At 39.1% G+C, this 11,615-nt stretch overlaps 2 protein-coding genes across 12 annotated transcripts in view; one reads left to right on the top strand and one right to left on the bottom strand.

Annotated features, from left to right (window-relative positions):
* Positions 1 to 212: 212 nt before the first annotated feature.
* mbnl3 (muscleblind-like splicing regulator 3) overlaps positions 213 to 11,615 on the top strand; it is a 55,444-nt gene continuing 44,041 nt past the window's right edge. For 3 of the 11 annotated variants that reach the window (XM_065271826.2, XM_065271825.2, XM_065271830.2), the window contains exon 1: positions 220 to 657. The gene's annotated coding sequence lies outside the window, so the exon portion shown is untranslated. Of the gene's footprint in view, positions 658 to 11,615 lie in introns of all 11 variants that reach the window. The other 8 variants (XM_065271819.2, XM_065271818.2, XM_065271824.2 and 5 more) reach the window with 6 other exon arrangements.
* LOC135763274 (E3 SUMO-protein ligase ZBED1-like) lies at positions 5,597 to 11,612 on the bottom strand. The gene is made up of 3 exons (XM_065275333.1): positions 11,367 to 11,612; positions 8,934 to 10,475; positions 5,597 to 5,731 (listed from the first exon to the last, which is right to left on the bottom strand). Exons 1-3 carry the CDS (start codon positions 11,610 to 11,612, stop codon positions 5,597 to 5,599), a joined length of 1,923 nt encoding a protein of 640 aa, XP_065131405.1.

Genomic DNA, 11,615 nt, shown 5'->3' with positions numbered 1-11,615 from the left:
AATAAATCTTTATATGTAAATTATAATTTGTTATATATTAAAATACGACTGGGTAATGACGTATTGTTAAACACCCATTCCTGAGAATTTTTATTTACATTATGCTAACAAGATTAACATGCCTGACTAAATATTTGGATTGGCGTCTGGCAGTACAGTGTTTATTTAACACATTTAACGGTTAAATAGTTTTTTATAATCCACCATCCTAAAACCTTCAGGTAAATACTCATTACAGGTATCTTCACGCACACAGGCGCATTTCTCGCTGGGTGGGAATCCCCCTAAAATGGAGGCAATACATGGGAATGCACGTAGTACGGTGCACACTTTCGTTCTACTCCTCCCTTCTGCCCTCCCTCGTTTTACCTCGTCTCGTCTTCTGCCTAGCAGCAGCTAGCAAGCTCGCTTCACGCTTCCCCATCGCTCGCTCCGTCGAAACGCCCCGCAGCCGCTGGTTACGAGGCTTTAAGCAGCAAGCCGCCTGATCGAATGTTCTCTCGGTTGAACGCGGCAACTTTAGCACGGAGAACAACTGAAGCGCGCGCGCCTCACAGCCAGTGTGACGTAGTTATCAAAATCTTTATTTCGCTTTTAATGTGACACGAGCTTCAGTCGCGCGCGCAGGACTTCAGCACAAACAGGCTGTCTGCACAGGTGAGTCATCTCATAAATCGCTATATTCTCGTTTCTTTACACGAATGTCGTTGCAAATCTGATGACTGTAATTCATCGTTCGCTGTCACGACTCGCGCGCCATGCGGGCTAACTGTACCAGTGCTATCAGACAGTTGCTGTGCTTGGTCTCCATCTCTCTAACCTTGCTTTTGCGCACATGGCCTCGTTGCACAGTGACGCATAAGTCAAGAAATTAATCTGTTTCGTGTTCCTTATTATTTTTAGACACCAACCCTCATCTGACCTCATTGCACAAGCTGTTGCTTAGAATCATATAGCGTAATAAAACGCAATTGGGTTGTCATGCATTGATTATACACTTGCTGACAGCTGTTGAGCTTCTCATCAGTTCTGTGGCGCCATGAAAAACCGAGTTTGTAAACAGATTGGATGAAGCGCAAACTCTGCTTTCATGTTATTTACCTCGTTAAGCTTCTGTCATAGTTTTGTTTACTGTACCGTATTTGTGTGTCTGACATGTTAAACTAGAAATGTTGTCATATTGACATTTCACTTCTCATGGCCACAACTGGGTGCAGTCCCTCCCAACCATAAGGTGTTCACCCATGGTAGAAAGCAGAAATTGTCCTTGGTTTCTTGGAACCTGTATAAGTTAGTCCTGGGAAAATGTGTGTGTTTGAGGGGATGAGTTTTCTTGTCTTTGTTAAATGTCCTTTGTTCTTATTACCCTTAGCATCATCGGACATTAGCCAGCAATGTCATCACAGACGCACGTCCATTGCCAAATTCAAATTGATTTTGTTGTTACATGTTGTGAACTTGGATGAAAATTAATATTTGCTTATTTCTCAGTCGTCTCTATCAAAGTTGTGATAGTGCTTTGACAACCTTTATCATTTGCATAATTGCATGTTATTATTATTATATAATAGTTCCAGTTTACGGTTTTATTATTTTTACTATTTTTTATTAAGTCCTGTAGTCAAATAAAATGATTGGACTACAGATGGCAGAACAGTTTTGTCCTTGAACCTGCCAGCTGTTACATTGCCCATACCAGATCCCAAAGTTTTCCAACCGAGACCCACTTAGACAGGTAAAATCTAATTAGGACCCACCAAAATATGTTTTGCTCCTTTATTCTCTTTTAGAAAAAAGTGGATTATATTTTCCTTGTCATTGTATGATGAATGAACACTATGAATACTAAAATAGCTTAAAGTAAGATATCTGTGTCATTGCTAGTCATTAATTGGACAAATTTACCACAACAGCCAAGCGACTTTTCACCACCCACCGTATCCCACTGTATGACCCACAAGTGGGTACTTTATATACCCCTTGCCCATAAGACTTTAAAGGGGCGGTTTCCCGCCAGGGCTTATCATAGTCCCAGACTAAAATGCATGTTTGAGCTGCCTTCATTTGAAAAAACCTTGCACTGACATATCTTAACATATATCAGTGTCATTGTTTTGTCTCAAGATTGTTTTTTGTAAGGTTTGTTTGAAATAACTACTTAAATGTCCTAACGGCTAAGTCCTGTATTAATCTCAACCCTGTCTGGGAAACCACCCCAAAAAGGTTAAAAGCTATTTGGTGTTTTATTTTTATCTTACTCTCATAACACGATAGCCCCAGACATTGCGCAATAAATGATATATTACACAAATTAGTTCGCATTGGGACAGTCGTGCCATCATGGGGCGGGGTCTATACAGTGGGACTTGCAGTTTTCAATTCTATTTGATTTCACACCTTGTGATGTGATCTGTCAAAGGTCAGTTTTGAGATGTCCTGCTGCTTTAGAGAGCTTGTGTAAGTCAGGCTTCAGAAGCATCCCTGCCCTTTGGTTATTTATGTGATGTAAAGGTCCTCACACATGACAAGTCGTATATCTAGGTGTCAATCGCATATCCAATGCATACCCACTAAGGAGCTTTCGCTCATTGGGTCTTGTTATCCTTGACTTCATAATTTAAAAAAATCCCTGATTTAAAATATCAAAGCCAGATAAGCTTTACAAAGCAGTACTGTGGAGACAGACGCCCGTTTTATGACAAGCTCCATTACTTCACAGCGCTCACGACTGGTGAGACAGCTGTGGAATTGGGAAATCAAAAGCTTAGTCTTGGTGTGAGGTTAAATCAGGTGAAGACCTGTTGTTATGAGCTGCTGAGATGCCAGTTGTAATAACTAAAGAGAAATGTCTCCTCATGATTTTGCAGATAGGAAATAAGATACGAGGAAGCAACCCTGACAGTCAAAGAGCCTTCTGGAACAGAAAGCAATACGCACACACCGTTAAACCTACACGGTCATTGCTTGCTAGCGCCTCACATCCGCACTGTAGCAGCATATTGCCGCATGTGCTGAAACCACCACAGGTTAAAACTCATTTTGATCCGTCACTGATTCTGTGGACTTTGCTCTCGCCTGGTTGGTTTTCATTTACGCTATAAAATTAAGAGCGCAGAGTGAGGTTACTGTATACACAAAACGCATGTCCTCATTTCCCCTCTTTCTTTCTGCGGGGCCAGTGCTGCCATATGTTTTGAAAGGGCAATAAAACGCGATGCATCTGCTGATATGGCAACCACATTGACAAATTATTAAACATGGAGCAGCTACATAATATTGATTTAGCCGTCAGTATATATACATCTGAATTTGCTAATTGTTCTACATAGGAACTAGACCGCTTGTGTGCTATTAATACGTCCCCTGCCCTCCTTTCGCAAGTAGGTTATGACACACTCAGATTGTATTACTCGCAAATGAGCTTTTAAACACTATTTTGTGGGGTGCAATGTACCGTTTCCAAGTAAATATCAGCTGAGCCACATTAATGCAATGAGGATCTGGGAATAAAATCTTATTTAAAGTCAACATTAAATGGACCTTTTTTTACTTATTACATGTCTTATTCATGATTTATTGGTGCATGTTATCCTAGTCACAGACTAAAATGCATATGTGTGCATATGTGATGTTAAAAAATAAATGCTTAAGCTGCATGCAGTACTGGATATGAATAAAGCTCCACCCCTAAACTCAACAGTAGCTAAACCGTTCATACTAAAGCATGTGAATTTATAGTTTCACTCAGAAATATGTCACAATATAAATGCATAATGAACAATTACAATTTAATATTGACTTTGTGATCACATGAAGCGATGTATTTGCCACTCATAGCTCTCTTGTTTCTCCAGTTTGTTGTTGCAACATTAAGCCTTGTTTATGGTCGCGCTTTGGTCCGCAACGCAAGCCTCCGCGGATCGCGCGCGCGTCTCACCAAACGGACGAGGCGTTTATAGTTGACGCGCTCGCTGTTGCACTATTTTTTGAATCACCAGGGGGCGACGCGAGCAATAAAGTCAAAAACAAACACAAAAAAGAGGATAGAAGAAGTCGTCCGCTGGAACAACCCTGGTGCTTTTAACATTAGAGTTTGATATATATATATAAATATGAGAACATGAATAAAACAACAATCTTTTAAATATGTCTTTATTAAACATTATCATTTCATTAACGTTTTTAACTTAAAAAACAGTACAGATATCTTAAGGTTTGTATTTTATTCCTCGTTTAGTGGTTCATTCAATACAAATATAAGCCAAACATTCTGAATCATGTAAAATAATTCGTATTTTAAACTGCAAAGTTTCCATACTTTACTTCCAGAGTGTCAGATAAATATATACATTGTTTTTCTTGGATTGATCAAAGAGATACGTCACAGGCTTGCCTGCTCGGACAGAATCGCCTCGAGTTCGGTCATTTTCGGATGCGGAGCCACGCGGAAAGTTTAAAAAAATGCCGTGCACAGCGCCACGCGAAATGGGGTCTCGCGCACCCAACGCGCGCGACCGCCCACTCCGCGTTGACGTCATTTTTGCCGCGCGCACCATGCGCCCGTGCGGACGCGTCGAGTATAAACATAGCTTAAGACTGAGCTAGGTTGAAGGTAAAGAGACTCTGTTGTAATGTGTCATGTAGCTAAGCCTGTGATTGTAGAGTTTGTTTGTGCTCCCCAGAGCTCTGTATGTGACTCGGTCCTCGCTGTGAGTTTGTGAGTGAACTCGGGCAGCTGCATGTTTTTATGAATGGAGGCAATGGGGCTTTAATAGGCTAAAAGGATTATATATACTTAACCTAATTATTTTTCCCTGTGGTTGGGGGCTTTTCTCCTCGACTTCTCCGCCGCTAGTGCTGTCTTGCGAGCTCCCATGGGTTTCAAGATCACTTTCTCCACCATAGTCATTTTTTAGTATTTTTACTTCAATATACAGAAGTTCTGGCTCAGGGGAACAAAAAAGTTGCTGTATTTTGCATTGTTTCCTTTAATTAGGGGAAGTAGAAATATCGGTTGCAATTGGGTCGTATACTTCTGCATCAGATTCTCTGCACTGATCAGCCTTGTCCTTTAAATGTCATTCAGAGCGTTTGTTCCTGTAATGGCCAGGACAGTGTGTCTATTCATGAGATTTGATCATCTTAAAACGTATGCAATCTTTTCATTGTGATTTAAGCTCTGGAAACAATATATAGAGGGCTAAAGGTGTCAGTTCCCTATAAATATATATGATTCTGAAGAAAAAAAACAATCAACCTGGTAAGAAGAGGTCGACTGCATACTGAATCTAGTTTCATTTCTGCATCAGATTTAAATCTTTCTGCTTATGGTTTCACTTCAGCAGAACTATCAGTACAAAGACTAATCTGTAAAACTTCTGCTGTTAAGTCATAAACAAACCCTCAAGACCTATGAAACAGTCACGTTTGGGCTAATATTGCACAGAAGCAGTGAAAAGATTGGCTATCATCTGTACTCTATGCCACAAAAAATGCTGCAGTACAAGCTGCAGCAGGCAAAATGCATGTGTGGAGTATGTGCTATGCTGTATGGAGCTGCAGTGTGTGTTGGTCATGCTGGGTTTGCCTGCATGCGTCAGCTCTCTGGTATGAAGGTTATGTTGTTGTGGTGCTCCAGTGCTGCTGAGCGCTGCAGTGCGTTGGAACAGCAGGCTCTTCTCTTTCCTGCCCTGACCTCTGCCAGCTGACCCTCACACTCCCACTCCTGTCGCTGCGGACGAGCACGGCAGAGGCGTAAAACCAAATTCAATTCTGCGTATCATTCCGATCTACTTACTTCAGTTACTTTCCTGGGCTTGTTGGAGAAGGCTTTATAGTACAGTTGCCTCATGCCGTCTGAGTCGCAGACTGTTTTCCAGCCTGATTTGTGTGAATTTATTTTACTATTTAGTTATCATTCGAACGGTGGCTGACTGTGGCACATGGCACCCCGTTGTGATGCCATCACCCCACCAGCGTTTCAAGGTCAACTTTGGTTATGATTACGACCATGAAAGTGCTGCATTGTTCGTTCTTTCACATGGACATGTGAGTCATGTCATAAAGATGGTGAATTTCCATGGTAATAAAAAATGTACAGAAGGCCCCATAAGCAAAATGTTGCACTCCAGTGGGACCTGAATAAAGAAGCATGTGCAGAATATTTCTTCATCTAGCCATCATTTTTCTTGATTAAGTTTTTTGGTCTGTATTTTGTCATAGTCTGTTTACCTACCGTATTTTCCAGACTATAAGCCGCACCGGAGTATAAGCCGCATCATTCAAAAATGCGTCATTAAAGGGATAGTTAAGCCAACAATGATATTAATCCCATGATTTACTCATCCCCAAGCTGTCGGAGTTGCATATGTCCATAGTTTTTCAGACAAACACATTTTCGGATATTTTAGAAAATGTTTTAGATCTTTCAGTTGATTGAATGTAATGTTACGGGGTCCACCCATAGTCCATGACCTTCAAGTCCAAAAAAAGTGCGTCCATCCTTCACAAATTAAATCCAAACGGCTCCAGGATGATAAACAAAGGTCTTCTGAGGGTAATCCACACGGTGTTGTTGTAGAAATATCCATATTTAAAACTTTATAAACGAAAATAAATACCTTCCGGTAGCGCCGCGATCTTAGACTCCTCTGTATTCAGGAGAGAGTATTAGCGTAGTGTACGCACTTTTCTTAGTGACGTATGACAAATTCGCAGGGCGGGGGCACAGCGCAGCAGCAGGGTAGCCTCCGTAGGCTGCGTAAGCTCTTATCCTGAATGCGGACGCGACTAAGATGGCGGCGCTACCGGAAGGTATTTATTTTTGTTAATAAAGTTTTAAATATGGATATTTCTACAACAACACCGCAATATCCGGTTTAATATCATTTTTGGCCGACCTATCCCTTTAAGACGAAATAACATATATAAGCCACGTATAGTCGCAGTGGACTTTACGTCGCTTTTATTTAGAAAATTATTTCACAAAATCCAAGCCGAAGAACTCACATTAAATCTGGAAAGGAAAGTTATTCAACTAAACAGTAGCAGGCAGAACAGCAAGCTGAATAGAAAAGTAATCTGTATGTTAAAGTAATATTATCAGTTATTTAAATGATAAACCATAGCATACAGAACTTACCTGGAAGGTTGAATAGTTTAAATTAACCGAACCAGCCAACTAGCATGAAGTTCGCAGACTCGTCATCCCCACATCACTGAATTTATTGAATTACATAAATACAGGAGCAGCAAATAGGGGACTCTTACGGACTCTTAGACGTAAATGATGTCTCTTGCCTCATAAATGTCAAAATTAATTCATACTGACTTACAAGGCGCACCTGACTATAAGACGCAGGAACAGCCAAGTTATGAAAAAAACCCCCGCAGCTTATAGTCTGAAAAATACGGTAAATGTAATTAATAAAATGGTACGATTTCTGTCATAAAATGAAAAAAATTTCATTATTGTTTCTCCAAACATGTTTCTTATAGTTTCCCAAGCTCATTGGTTGGAGCCACTGTGTCTGGACAGTATTTTGAAGCACACTTTTTAGGATTTAACCTGCAGAAGACTTAATTATTGTTTCTCCATATGAAGCTTGAACTTTGAAATATTTGTCTTCTAAAAAAGACACACTTCAAATTTTATATTCCAGGCCAGTGCTTCTTTTGTACACTGATTACAAGGAATTACAGGTAAAGGCTTATTGGGAATAGACCTTAAATGAGCATTAAACATTGTTTACTGTGGTGATCACTGTAATTATTACACCAAGAGAGCAGATGTTGTCATATTGATCTGTAATCAATAATTCCAAGATCAGCTTGTTCAGCGGGTGTGTCTGACCTGGAAACAGATTTTCTGCTTATAAACGTGTCATATACGATTTATGGAAAAGCATCTAATTTTCCAGGAACAATACTGTGTATATTCCATAGACAGACATATTGTATGTGTTATTTTGTTGACTTCTCCAACTAAGGGCGTCTCAAACAGCAGAATTGTCTACAAACCACAGTCAAGTGATAGTGTAAGATATGTGCTTCTCAGACACACTTCTACAAACTCAAGTCCCTGTTTTTCTTTTTGAGTTTTGTGCATAGACATGCAGTGAAAGCTTGAAGGACACCGCTAAAAGTGCGGTGTGTGAGTACTGTACATGTGTACAGCTCAATGACCTTGTAGAGACAATACACTCGCCACCTCCACATTTTTGATATTTACAGCCTCCTTTATAGATCTCCGTCAGCAACACCCAAATAAACACGTACTGTATGCAGTGCTGTACTGTATATTCTCTTTTCTACTGTTAAACATCAAGGAGAGCAACTACACACAGTCACCACTTACACTTACCTATATAACAATTGTACTACATAGTGTTGTCACGGTACCAAAAATTCAGTATTCGGTACCGATACCAGTGAACATTCACGGTTCTCGGTACCAATTCCGGTACCAAAGCAAAACACAAAAACATGTTATTCAAACAAAACACTATTTTTTATTAATAAAGTTAAACAAAAACACACAAATTACTTAACACACTTTTCTTATAACATTAAACATTTTTATAAATGTAACAAAATATGCCATGACTGAGTAACACTGAAATAATATAAAATGTAAACAAAACAATGGCATTATTCAAGTACTTCAAGGATTGTAAACATCTGAGTAACTAAATAACATCTTAATAAATTACAAGCATTGAAAAGAACAAAAAAAAGTTTCACTTACTCTTTGCTTAAAGTTTCACACCAAACAATACTGGCTTACATTTATTTAAAGAACTTTGATGTTAATTTTCCTTGGGTAACTTTTTTGTCATTTCCAGATTTTTTGAAAGAAACACTAACATATCAACATGTTCCTGAGTCAGTCTTGAGCGTCTTGGGCTTACAATATACCCTGCAGTACTGAATACTCTTTCAGATGAACAGCTTGATGCAGCAATGCACAGATACTTCCTGGCAAACTCTGATAGTTGAGGTAGTGTACCCATATTTGTTTTCCACCATGAAAGTGGATCATCCTCAGCACTGACCTCAGGCATCTGACTGTACACCAAGAACTCACCATTTAACTCGTCACTTGCAGTAAGCTGTGTTTGACTTGAGGATGCTGGTTCTCCTTTTTCTTTCTTTTCCCCTTGTATGGTGGAGAGAAGTTGCTTCAGGTCAGTTTTGGATTTTTTAGAAGGCCTCACTTGACTTGACTCTCCAGAAACTTGAGATACATTTCCATCATTGCCCATTTTCTTCACCTCATCCAGGAGACTTTGCTTCACATCATCCTTAAGAGAAACAAAGCTGTTCTTAAATCTTGGATCAAGGTAAGTTGCAGTGTTTAAAAGAAGCTGTAGCTGCAGGTTATCATAGCGATGCCGAAGATACTCGTTTATCTTCTCCTTCATCTCCTGGGTTAATGCAGAGTCACTTTGTTCATAACTGAGACAATCATATATCTTCCAAAGCAATGGCAAGACTGAGGACAGGGTGGTATGTTTTTCCCCACTAAGTGCATCTGTAAAAGGACTGAGAGGCTCGAGAACTGCTTTAACAGTTTCTAAAACTGTAATGTCCGTGTCTTTTGGCATCAGATACCATTTTTTCCTGTCTTCAGCCAGCACAGCACAGACAACCTGCTGTTGCTCCAAGAAACGTTGCACCATATCGTATGAAGAATTCCAGCGAGTGGGTTCATCATGAATGAGTTTATGGTCTGGAGAGGAGAGATCTTTCTGTTTTTTGACAAGCTGACGTGAAAGTTTTGGGGATCTTGTAAAGGCAGAGATTGTTTTTCGGAGCCTTGACAGCGATGCAGACACCCTGCTAATCTCTAATGCCTTATTTACAGCAAGATGGAGATTGTGTCCAAAGCAAGGAATCCAGGTGTAGTCTTCGAAGGCTTTTTTGTTATTTGTGGCATTATCAGTTGTAATGCCTGACATTCTTATGATGTCCAAATTCCAGTCTTCAAGTTTCTCTTCAAAGGCCTCCTTCAAACTTTCAGCAGTGTGATCTGTGTTGAGACCACAACAGCCAAGGCACCAGGATTGCAATTCCCACAATTTGGTAATGTACTGCAGAGTTACAGACATAAAAGTGTCTGCAGTTCTACTTGTCCAAAGATCTGTTGTGCAGCTGTAAAACGGTTTCTCTCCGAGATGCTGGATTATGATATCCCTCGTTTCATTGTACAGGCGGGGAATCTCTGTGTACATAAAAAAGTTTCGGCTTGGAAGCTGGTATTTTGGGTTTAGGTGATGAAGCATTTGCTGGAATCCACGTTTTTCAACCGTGTAAATGGGCACTTGATCTGTACATAAAAATTCTGCAACAGCTCGGTTAAGTTTTCTTGCTTCAGGTGAGTTTTTGTCATATTTCTGCTGCTGCTGAAAAGCATCTGTAACTGTTGTCTGTTTTAGAGTTTGCTGAGGAGTTTGATGATCATCCTCAGTCTGCAGCTGTAAAATAAAAAAATACTCAAGTAAAGCAATAGACTTGAGTCTGACCAAATGCTACATTAAATTGTTGACACTAGCTAAAACACAATTTTTCAGTAACAAACCTTAGCTTTTATAATAAATGTAGGTAAATTACAGTGTGCAGATAAAGTGTACTGTATATCACTGTTACATAGATAAAACTGTATTATTGAAAACAATTTAAAATGCTATTCCATTAGTTGGATGATATTAGATAACATGACCAAACAATAAACAAAAGTTAAATAGCAATTATTTTTCTTAGGGTTGATCAAAAATATATTTTCTAAAATCAAAATTATTTATCTGTTAACATTAATTAATATTTGTAAATGTTGTTTTAATTAATGTCGTAAAAATATATGTTCACTCACTGTAAGCTGATGATTGCATGAAAATGATATCTTATGGTAAAGTGTTATCAAACTATACAGGAGATAACACGTGTTTTAGTCAATTCTAACTTTAATTTATTCCTAAATGAGTTCATTTTTTTTTTAAACATGCTTAAAAAATATTTAACCAAGATTAAGCCTAGAAGTGCTTAATGACAAAAACATTATTAACCATACATTTGTATATTTTCTAACACATATTTTGAATACACGAGTCATTTAAAAATCCTCTGGTGTGTAAAAGATAGCAAATACCACAATGTTCGTCTGTTTTTTACCCTAACAAAAGTTATAGGAGCAATAAATGATTAATGAAGAAACTTTTTTTCTAATACGCATTATATTAGCGTTAGCCGCGCCTATGCTAATGATTAACTGCGCAAGCAGCGATCCATTTTCAACCCGACACTCAAATTAAAATACGGCATAATATTCATAACAGAAGCTCTAAGAACAAAATTAAATTGAAACTTACCTGCTTAAACTCTCTCATTAGATCCGGATGTCTGTCTTTAAGGTGCTTTATTAAGTTTGAAGTGTTTCCTCCTCTTGAGAGAAAACTTCGGTGACATCTTTTGCAAACTGGTTTTTGGGGATCTATAATGTTACCCTTGTCATCAGCTGCAAACCCAAAATATCTCCATACGTGGCTCTTTCCTCCTTTCTTCTCAACAAGTGGATTCTGAGCCGCCGCTGCATCAGCAGCACCGCCGGTCGCCATGTC

The sequence above is a fragment of the Paramisgurnus dabryanus genome, chromosome 16, assembly GCF_030506205.2.
Source record: "Paramisgurnus dabryanus chromosome 16, PD_genome_1.1, whole genome shotgun sequence".
Lineage (NCBI taxonomy): Eukaryota > Metazoa > Chordata > Actinopteri > Cypriniformes > Cobitidae > Paramisgurnus > Paramisgurnus dabryanus.
The sequence above is the reverse complement of the archived record's forward strand: the minus strand, read 5'-3'. Positions and strand labels throughout refer to the sequence as shown.